This window comes from Triticum urartu, chromosome 5A (assembly GCF_056163025.1).
Source record: "Triticum urartu cultivar PI428250 chromosome 5A, HENAU_Tu73, whole genome shotgun sequence".
NCBI classification, from domain to species: Eukaryota; Viridiplantae; Streptophyta; class Magnoliopsida; order Poales; family Poaceae; genus Triticum; species Triticum urartu.
Window position 1 is genome coordinate 642,547,046 of NC_141877.1, and position 11,226 is coordinate 642,558,271.

The 11,226-nt window shown below is 46.7% G+C and overlaps 1 protein-coding gene across 1 annotated transcript; it reads left to right on the forward strand.

Moving 5' to 3' along the window:
- The first annotated feature begins 981 nt into the window (after window positions 1-981).
- Window positions 982-5,276, forward strand: LOC125511340 (4-coumarate--CoA ligase-like 4). Its single transcript, XM_048676684.2, has 5 exons — window positions 982-2,435; window positions 4,272-4,417; window positions 4,505-4,572; window positions 4,662-4,764; window positions 4,900-5,276. The coding sequence occupies exons 1-5, from the start codon at window positions 1,208-1,210 to the stop codon at window positions 5,011-5,013; spliced, it is 1,659 nt and encodes a 552-aa protein (XP_048532641.2). The 5' UTR covers window positions 982-1,207; the 3' UTR covers window positions 5,014-5,276.
- The last annotated feature ends 5,950 nt before the right edge of the window (window positions 5,277-11,226 follow it).

Sequence of the window (11,226 nt, forward strand, 5' to 3'; positions counted from 1 at the left end):
CCTCCTTTATCTCCTGGTTTGGACATAGCGAGGTTCAAGTTTTCCTTCACCCACCCCTCCTTTGGTGGTCTCTAGGGCTCCCTTGTCGGCGCACTGATATGCATCGATGGTTTACCAAACATGGACTTTGTGCCACGTTGTAACCGGTGTGACTAAGTGCTACAACCATCAATGGCGGATAGTGCGACCGGTGAGACTACGTGCTACGAACAATGAGGGCAGATATTGTGATTTGTGAGACAGCATGCTGCAACCAGCAGGAATATATGTTGCAAATGGTGTGACAAAAAGTTGTGAGGTCCTTTTTCTTTACTAGAGTTGTGAGGTCCATTGGACGGTGCTCAGTCCAGCACACATCTACATGCAAAAGTTCAACGGTTGAGCAATCAGCAGACACTTAGACTTAACAAGCCCGTATTATTTTTCCTTACACTATCAAATATATTTGGTTCCCGCAAAAAGAAAATCAAAGATACTTGACTATGATATATGTTAAATCTTTTCTTTCTTGAAATAAAACCACGTGTACTCTGCAATACTTTTTCTTTACTCCTCCATTAGGAAGAATGGAACGAAATCCTTCGATAACACTTCTACTTTGTCTGGAAATGATATCCATCCACAAAATGGCTGCATCATAACGAAAACAATTTGAGCCTTGCTCCTACACGGCCTTATCAAATCGATTCTGATAAAGGAAGAAGGCCCATTACGAAATTTTCGCTCTCCCATTTCAAAGATTTTACAAAATTATTGGTTTTTGGTGCTTTCTTTTCCTTTTTCTCAAATACGTACTCCGTAGTTTCAGATTGCTTACCGGTCAATTAATTTTCTTCTTCTTCTGAAATGTACTACTACTGTACCAGTCAACGGGGTTGGCGCACCGTACACATGCACGTTTTGCCCGCTGATCGCAGAACAGTCAAATACTCCTGTATGGGCCCACCAGTTTTTCTTTTCTGGTTATCCATCCATTTCCGCACATGGGCGCACGAGGCACGCTTTGCAGCTGACCACCGTGTAAAGTTGACGAGTGTCGACGGCGACCACTCGCCCGCCACCGCCGCCGCCACCGCAGGGAGAAAGCAGTTACTCCTACTCCGACTACTGGTCAGACCCAGACAACGCCCACCCGCACGCACGAAAGACACACAGCGACAGCCAACCGAGAGCTCGATCGACCAGCCGGCGCGGCGATCCGATCGCGATGGCCACGGCGGCGGCGGACCCGCGGAGCGGCTACTGCGCCGCGACGGGCGCGTTCCGGAGCAAGCGCGCGGAGGTGCCGCTGCCCGCGGACCGGGACCTGGACGTGGTCACCTTCCTGGCCTCCCGCCGCCACTCGGGCGTCGTCGCGCTCGTCGACGCCTCCACGGGCCGCCGCACCACCTTCGCCGAGCTCTGGCGCGCGGTCGCCGGCGCCGCCACCGCGCTCGCCGCGCCGCCCTTCGGCCTCCGCAAGGGCCACGTCGCGCTCATCCTCTCCCCCAACTCGGTCCACTTCCCCGTCGCCGCGCTCGCCGCCATGTCGCTCGGCGCCGTCGTCACCACCGCCAACCCGCTCAACACCGCCGCCGAGATCGCCAAGCAGGTCGCCGACGCCCGCCCCGTCCTCGCCTTCACCACCCGCGACCTCCTCCCCAAGCTCCCCCGCGCCGCCGACGGCCTCCGCGTCGTTCTCCTCGAGTCCTCCTCCTCTCCCGCTCCCGCCGGCGCCGCCGACCCGCGGATCGTCGCCACAATCGACGAGATCTCCGCCACGGCGCCCGACCCCGCGCGCCGCCGGGACCGCGTCACGCAGGACGACCAGGCCACGCTGCTCTACTCCTCCGGCACCACGGGGCCCAGCAAGGGCGTGGTCGCCACGCACCGGAACCTCATCTCCATGGTCCAGATCGTCATGAACCGCTTCCGCCTCGAGGACTCGGACACCACGGAGACCTTCCTCTGCACGGTGCCCATGTTCCACGTCTACGGCCTCGTCGCCTTCGCCACCGGCCTGCTCGGCTGCGGCGCCACCATCGTCGTGCTCTCCAAGTTCGAGCTCCCCGAGATGCTGCGCTGCATCAGCGCCTACGGGGTCACCTACCTGCCGCTCGTGCCGCCCATCCTCGTCGCCATGGTCGCGCACCCCAAGCCGCTGCCTTTGGGCAACCTGCGCAAGGTCCTCTCCGGCGGCGCGCCGCTCAGCAAGGAGCTCATCGAAGGCTTCAGGGAGAAGTACCCGCAGGTGGAGATCCTGCAGGGGTACGGGCTGACGGAGAGCACGGCCATCGGCGCGTCCACGGACTCGGCCGAGGAGAGCCGCCGGTACGGGACGGCCGGGCTCCTGTCGCCCAACACCGAGGCCAAGATCGTCGACCCAGAGACCGGCGAGGCGCTGCCGGTGAACCGCACCGGCGAGCTCTGGATCCGGGGACCCTACGTCATGAAAGGTACAAAAATTAAAGTTCATGAACCATGTGGCCTCACATTATTATTCCGCCGTTTTCATGTTCCGGCATTTTCTTCGATTAGTGTGCTGCACGCTGGGAATTTAGAATGTCTCTCTGATCACTGCGAATTGTCAACACTAATGTGTTCTGAATTAACTACTAACAGTTTGATTCTGTTTTCCAATATGAACATATATACTACTCCGCACCGGCACCGTCAAAGCTAAAATGCCTAAATTAACAAAACGATTCGGTTTGAGTTCTAAATTATGCTTTCATTTTGTTTAGGGCATGCGACATTTTGTTCGATTAGCGAGCTGCATGCTGGAATTTAAAATGTCTCTCTGGATCACTCCGAATCCTCAGTGTACTAAACATGTCCAACATCAATAGAAGAATTTTGTTCTTATTGGGAGTCCAGACCGCATGGTATTTTTGACAGACAACATGGGATAATTTGTAGTAGTTGGTAACAATCATGTGCATCATGTGTGAGTAGTTCAGGATGTGTTTGAATGGTGCCAGCTTGACCTAATTTCGATGGTGAAAATGCCTGATAGCTCCAGTTCTCTCTAATGGTGCTCTGTTGTGGTATGGTTGTAGTGTCAACATAGAGCCAAAGCTCTGTTCGTCTTTTCTTTTGCCGGTTGTAGGTGTCACCTTCAGTTACTGGCTGTTATGCTGTGGCTGATGATGGTGTCATTTGTTTTCCGTTTTCATACTATTTGAAGCTTAGTGCAATAGTAGTACTCATAAAGGGATTTTTCAGACAGATACTCATAGGAGGCACAACCCAACCGCCCAGGTCTGAGTCATCTTTGCTGCATCTTTTGGTTCCCATACCTCTAAATAATAGTGGTGTCAGCAGATTGAGACGCATGCTTAAATTCCAGAATAAGTATGTCTGGCTTGGAATTATTTGTGTGTTGAGAACCGATCGCCTGTCAGTTGGTGGACGGGTTCACTGAACTCCCACCCGCCTTGTCGATACTTTGGAAAATGTTGATTGCATTGAGTGCAATGTGTCTTTTCCCTGGAATTCACTACATGAACTGTTTTATAACATGAACAAATACACTAGTTAAGTATAGCAAATAAGTAGTTAGTACTTAACTTACAGAAGTGCAGAGGATAGTTAGTAAATACTACTGCCTCAAAACGTCTTATATTTTGGGACGGAGTTAACATTCAGAAACAACTACATTAGTTGAGTACACTAGTTAATGCAGAAGTTGTACCAAGGCATCGTTGAAAAAAAGAAGACCAAAATTCGGTTTCAGAAGAAATTAAGACTAAACTGAGTACTGGTTTCAATATGCACACATCCACATGGAGAATTTTTCAAGGACTGCAGGATCTCTTCCTTCATAAGTGAAGAATGTTTTCTCATGAGATAAAGCTTAGATGGATTCATTTCCACGGCATCATATAAGCATCAGTAGGTTTCTGAGGGATGTGCTCTGACAAGCGACGGTTCAATAGAAATAGTTATTTCATTTTCAAGTCTTCACACTGTCCAGCTGCTAACGTATTGCAGAACTGAGAGTGTCAGGATCAGTAACATTCAGAGTGAATATCCACCAGTTCAGTTGCTAGAATATGGTAGCTCTTGCATTTTAGCATCCTAAGAAATGATGTGTTTCAATAAGTTATCGCCGTGTTTAATAGCACCCCCGGCAAGGTGAAACTTGCAGTCCAAAGTAAAAGTTATCGCCGTGTTTAGTAGCACCCTCGGCAAGGTGAAACTTGCAGTCCAAAGTAAAAGTGCTCATACCCCTCCATAGACATATACAATGCTAATGTAAATATCGCATGTTGCAATATTGGTCTTCCCAGGCTACTTCAACAACACAGAGGCAACACAGTCGACGGTGACACCCGACGGATGGCTCAAGACCGGTGATCTCTGCTACATAGACGAGGATGGTTATCTCTTCGTGGTGGACCGTCTGAAAGAGTTGATCAAATACAAAGGCTATCAGGTAAAGATCACTAAATGGCACAAGCCGATATCTCTCCTGAACTTATGATTGTGTCTTGGCATCTGAATGTAACCTGTGTATAAATAGGTGCCCCCAGCAGAGTTGGAAGCTCTTCTGCTGACACATCCAGAGGTTTCCGATGTCGCTGTTATTCCGTAAGTGCCATCAGGATATTGGTAACCGGTTAATCACTTCTGTCCATATAGTTATGCCATATTTTTTAATGGTCTGGTCCTTTCTACAGATTTCCGGACAGGGACGTCGGTCAGTTCCCGATGGCCTACGTCGTGAGGAAGAAAGGGAGCAACCTATCAGCTCAGGAGGTGATGGAGTTTGTGGCGAAACAGGTGAGCAAAGCGCGACTCATCGCAGATAAAATCCAACAAAATGAACCATCTCCTTCTTCACCATTGACACATTGACAGATTTGTCTAGCTGATTCATGCAATCTCTCTGACCTTCTGCTGTTAAATGTTGTACAGGTAGCACCTTACAAGAAGGTCAGGAAGGTGGCATTCGTGACGGACATCCCCAAGAATGCGTCTGGCAAGATACTGAGGAAGGATCTTATCAAGCTCGCGACGTCCAAACTCTGAAATGTTGTTGATCCATCCTCCTCTGCATTATCCTCTGAAATGTCAATTGATTCATCCTTGACTCTTCATCATTGTACAATTATTTCTCTTTCACCCTCTGTCCCAACAGCCATGAGTATCTGTAAACTGAAGGATCTCTGCAGTTATGTAGTACATGAGGTCTCTGTGTAAATTCTTTCTATACCACATACGGGAACGGGAGGGTGTACCCTGCTTAGTTGTACCTATGCTTGAATAACTAAATCCAAAATAATTTTCGATTATGATGCGTAAATGCTGCAAGTGCAAAGTATTTTACAGCAGAGTACATATTTGGACGGGAGAACCTACCTGGTGCACCGAGCTTGTGGTGCAACCGCTGCACCGGATTTAAAAAACACATGTTTATAAAAAATATGGACTACATATGGATCACAAATATAAAACGTTTTCGATATTTTAATATGAAATACATACGGACTGAAATTGTAAACAAACATGCTTAAACGTGTGTACATACACTCGATTCAGAAAAAAAATTGCAAAAAATCTTATATTTATGAACGGAGGGAGTATCTACCATGACACAAAAATTCAAATCCAGACTTGATTCATAGCTCAAGAAACCAAAATCAGCTTCTAGAGTGTTAATGGGCTCAATTCATGGCCTAATTTTCAGAAAACTGCTATTCATTACTCTCTCTGTAAAGAAATAAAAGAGCACTTAGATCACTAAATAGTGATCGGAATGCTCTTATATTTATTTACGGAGGTATTACATGATTTTAGTGTTTTTCTTTAACGCTCCAGCCGAAGGATGTCTATTCACATGGGAGCTATATCTCGCTTAGAGCGAGATGGTAGCTCCCCTCGCCTGAAGCGCAGCGCGACTGGGCTGGTCCATCACTGTAACAATTCCTTAATTTTTCTCTTTTTTATTCCTTTCACCGTTTGAGCCGGTTTTTCTCTGTTGTTTTCTTGTCTGATTTTCATTGTTTGAGGTTGGGTTTTCTTGTTTCATTCCTATTTTTTCTTATGGTTTTTTTATCTTCACCGGCTTTCTTCTGTTTCCCTTTTCTTCTTTGTTATACTTTTTTTTGGTGGTTTCATCGACTTTCATTTCATTTTATTTTTTTGTATGTTGGTTTTCTTTTTTTCTTTGTTGGTTTCACCATTTTCTTCGCCTTCCTTTTGTTTCTTTGTCGATTTTCATTAGCTTTTTCCTATTTTTTTCCTTTGGTTTTCTTAGTTTCTTTCTTGTTTTTTTAGTTTTCTTTCTTTCTTTCTCATTTTTCACTACATTCCAAATACACGATGTATATTTTTCTTAAATAAAAGTTTGAACACTTTTTTTAATACACGATCAACATTTTTCAAATACATGGTGAATATTTTTTAATTGAATAAACAGTTTTGCACACATAATGTATATGAATCGTATACATTAGGAACATTTTTATATACATGTTTACATTTCTTAAATATAGAATTATTATTTTTAAATATAAATTTTATTTTATTAAATGTATGTTGTATATTTTTATTATACATAAAAAAAATGGTTACATGTTTAACATTTTCTAAATACATGATAAAAAATCATACACATTTTATATTTTTTGTATACATGATAAACATTTATCCTATACAGATTTAATTTTTTTCAAATGCTTGATTAATACTTTTTAAATATATAATCAAAATTTTCATACCATTGTATAGATTTCTCGTATATGATAAATATTTTTCTATACACATTTAACATTTTTCAATTGCTTGATTAATTTTTTCAAATATTTATGTAATGGTTTTTGCAATATATATATATATATATATATATATGTATATATATATATATTTGGAAATGTAAACAAAAGTGAAAAAAGCAAAAAGGTTGTGGCCTATCGCCTCAAGTGCTCGGTCGTGCCAGTGTGGTGCTCACCTACAGACTAGGCTGCCCTACGTTTCGCAATAAGCGAGACATAGGCACGCCTATCTATTCATCACACAGATGCATTGATGAAAGCACTACGGCATCCCAAAAGCCAGGGAATACATCAAAAGTTTGAGTTTCTTTTTTGAGAAATTACAACAAAAGTTCTCTCCAAACAGGCTCTCATTTCTAAAAAAAAGTTTAAGTAGAAGTATGTAGACCAATGGCCTCTTTTCCACACAATTGGGCCGCAATGTTAGCACTATGCCCAACAAAAATAAGCTAAAAACCATGGAAATTTGAGGTAGACTCCTCATCTACAGTAACACATGAACGAGAGATTATCGCCCTTCCATTGCTGATTCCCATAGCCATAGGCACTGACTGACTTGGCAGTTGATCTCCAACATGAGGTTCTATACTCCCAGCTGAGCCGCTGCCAGTAAGGCACGTGGACATTTCAAGAGCTCCCCAGAGAGAGGGGCGAGTATGTCATCACAACAAACCACTTACAAAATCCCATGATATTATTTAAAAAAAATCAAATTTAAATGCTTCAAAAAATTATAATCATAAATGTTCAAAACACATGTGCCTAACCCTTGAAATTTCCATATCCAAATTTGATATATTCATGTTTTTGTCTTTATTGACACTATTCATGTTGATTTTGTCTTTTTTGCTTCTATATGTGTACTTTGAATTTGGATTTGCATTTTTTAGGGTTAGTAGACACATGTGTTGTGAACATTCACAAATTTTCTTGGAATTTTTTGAATAATTTAAATTTGATTTTTTTTGAATTGGTAACATGAGACCATCTAAGTGGTGCTATCGCCTTATATTCATCCCATGGCCTAGAAACCCCACACCAGTGCGCACGAAATGCTTCATCCATTTTTTGACATGGTAAATATATGTTGTATTGCTAAATTATTTTCAATTTCTAACAAGTGTTTTTCTGAACTGGGTGTACGGGTTGCACTGGTTATGTTCATTTGGACTGCCCATTTTACAATCCTATATCTTTTCGGACAACAGGGAGTTTACTGAAGTATTCACGAGATGCCACTCAGCGGTGTGGAAAGCAATCACATGCCAAAATAGCAAAGAAAAAGAAGCATATTCGTAAGATTTCTTATTGGTTATGTGGCTTGCAACCTCTAATGTCATGTTTGTTCACAACAAGGGGGGAACCCTCGCCAGATGTTCCAAAATTTCTGAAGATAATTGAATATACAGGCTCAAAGATTCAATTTCAAACTCCACTCAGAGATCAAAAAACAAAAAAGGGAAACCTAAAATTAACATGTTCCTTCCTTATGGGTTGAAGTATGTGCACGTCGTGTATCCATTCTTTTATCTATATCCGCACATGTTTGTATGATTGTATCGGTGTACCTTATTGCATTAGGAAATTCTAGTCACTTTTGGCGAGATTTCTTGAACCACGGGCGCACCCCGGGTGTACATGATACACGTTGTTTGTCTCCGCTCTCCACTGGCCCGTCCAAAGATCGGGGTTTGCTGCTTTGACCGCAGCACGAGCTTGCGTTCGCCATGATTTCCAGGGACGGTGATGCCTGCACTGCATTCTGCCTTTTGTAGCAGTCTGCAAAATTTATATTGATTCAAACCTCGAGAGGTTCAGACGGCCTTTTTTGTGCTGGGTGGGTGTGCTCCCAACGGCTGCAAAACAGAAGAAAAAAGCGGCCGTTCCCAGCAATTCGACCGTTAGTCCACCTGTGACACAAGACGCTCGGAAAGCGCGGCGATGCCGGTAGGTGGTCGACACTACGCTACCGGACCGGTGCCTGCATCTGATTTGGCACCCAGAGGTGAAGTGACACGCACAAGCCCACAAAACAGAAGTCTCAAGCCTGATGCAAGCAAGACATGTTGCATATACTAGCACGGCATGACATGGAGCTATGGGAGTGGAGCGGAATAATATCGGCTCGACCGGCACGGTCGACCCTTTTGCTGGTCCGATCACGCAAATCCCGTGGCCCGGCCCGACCCGGCCCCGCAGGTCGGGATGGGCTGAGCATAACGGCAGCATCGGCACCAACGTACGCACCTCGATCGCCTTTTTTTTGTCATCAGGAAAGAGATGATGGAGACTTAAAGGGTGTGCAGTGCGGGATGTCGGACAGTGAAGGAAAATGACTTGAAGCGGCGAGGCGACGGGAGGGCGGCCGACGTTGAGATCCGGTGACAGGGACAAGCCAAGGACACGTACGAACCGAATTAGCTGCTACATCAGGGCTGGTGCTGGTGATCAGTGAGGCCATTAAGGCCTCATTAGAGAGGAGGAGGGATTAATTTGGTTGACGGTCGATCGCCAAGTACGTTCAGGTTCGCGGCATGTGTACATACAGTACAGCGATGGAGCTATCAGGGAGGCTGGGTCGTTTTGCCAGAAGAGAAGAGAAGACGACCGAGGAAAAACAGTGGGGTGTTAAATGGGTAAATGGGTAAAAGATCCGCCGGGTCGTGAGCCGTCAGATCAGATCGTGTGTCACTCATTAAATTTTGCAACAGAGGCAATGTTGCAGAAACCTTTGCACAGAGGCTATCTTGTAGAATTCTATGCAACGGAGGTCATGTTGCAGACTTTTTGTAACGTAGGTAATGTTGCAATTTTTTTTTGTCTTCACCTTTTTGCAACATAGGTGATATCCTGAAAGAAACTTTTGCAATATAGTTGATGATGTAGAAATTTTTGCAATGGAGGTGAAGCTGTAGAAACGCCGCCGCCGTTGCCGACGCATGTCGTCGCAAATTGGCCAGTGATGATACATCAACGCTGATGACCATGGAGGAATTAATTAGGTTAATGGTCGACCGCCAGCCCAAGTACGTACAGGCTCTCACGTCTACATACATATACAGTACAGACAGATCCTCCTCGCCTGTACTACTGTACAGCGACGGAGTCATCAGGGAGGCCACAGTCGATCTAATAACTCGGTCCTCCGGAAGAGAAGACGACAGAGAAGCCCACGCACGCATGCCCCGGCCGCTGTACAGACAGTGGGGTGCCAAATGGGTAGGGCCTGCTACAGCCGGTCCGTCGTAAGTGCGTGGGGCGACCGAGCGAGCGCCGCCCATGAACTGCATGCATATATGGTAATGGTAGTGCACTGGACTGCGCTGCCGTTGCGGACGCCGCCCATGGATCCGCCACGGCACGGCGTCCCCCCGTGTCGCGCCGTGCGCGCGTGCACCGAGCTAGCTCGCCGCCCATGCATCAGCAGGACGTGTAGTCACCACGCGAAGCGACACCAGCCTCGAGGTCGGCTCGAGCAGGAGACGAGTGCAGCCAAATACTACGCCACGTCGCGCCACACCCTTCAGTCAGAGCCATCGCGGCAGGCCACGCGCTGCGCCGGTTGGTGATCGCTCGTGTTCGGACGCGGCGTCCGGCGACCGTCCAAGTGTTGGCATGTTGTGACGTCCGGAGTGCACGGCGGCATCGCGAGACGTGACTGGGTTTTGGGACGGTAGCGGAGCCGGGAAGTGCCACATGATGAGCAGCTTCTAGCCCATGGTTTCGACCGAAACCGGACGGTGCGCTGGCCAGAATCTGATCGACGCGACAGGCCGGCCAACCTGGTCGCCGCTCGCCGGCATGGCCGCCTTGTTGGCTTGTGTCACGGGGGCGGGCTACGGGCGCCAGGATCCCTTCTAGCCCCTCGTGCTCCGACGACAAAATTGACAGGTTAACCGCATCTAAACCCGTATTATTATAGGCTGTCCGTCTGACCGGCCGTGCGGTGGTGCATGCACGCTAGCTCGTAGTACAATCAACACTGTCCTCTGGGACGTCCCTCCACGAGTGGCTCTCTAACCTCTCGACAGATGCGCCCTTGGCCAAGCGCAGCAAGTCGATGGCGTTGATGGTCCTATGGTTCATATGGAGGGAACGGAATGGCCGTATCTTCAGGAGCAGCGAGCATTCGGTCTCTCAGGTGTTGGATCAACTGCTCGACAAAGCTAGGCAATGGGCGTTGGCTGGAGGCCGAGAGGCCGACACCTCTGCTGGGAGTAGTTGCCTCCCTTCTTCCTTCCTTTTTTGACTCTTCTTTCTTCGCCGCCGCTCTTGCGGCCAGCTTTTTGTACAGTTGGCCCCGGCCGTCCTTCCGTTTAATGAAATCGCAATTCTCCTGCGCTCTTTAAAAAAAAACAATCAACACTGTCGCAGAACCTCAGACGATCAATCATCGTAGTAGACGCTGGGCAGGCACGAACGGGATCGACCATGCACTTTTTTTTTAGGATCAACCATGAAATGATAT

Coding starts and splice junctions, on each gene's coding strand:
- LOC125511340 (XM_048676684.2), top strand. CDS start 1,208: ATGGCCACGGCGGCGGCGGACCCGCGGAGCGGCTACTGCGCCGCGACG. Junction 4,418..4,504: donor TCAAATACAAAGGCTATCAG/GTAAAGATCACT, acceptor GTGTATAAATAG/GTGCCCCCAGCAGAGTTGGA. Junction 4,765..4,899: donor TGGAGTTTGTGGCGAAACAG/GTGAGCAAAGCG, acceptor AATGTTGTACAG/GTAGCACCTTACAAGAAGGT.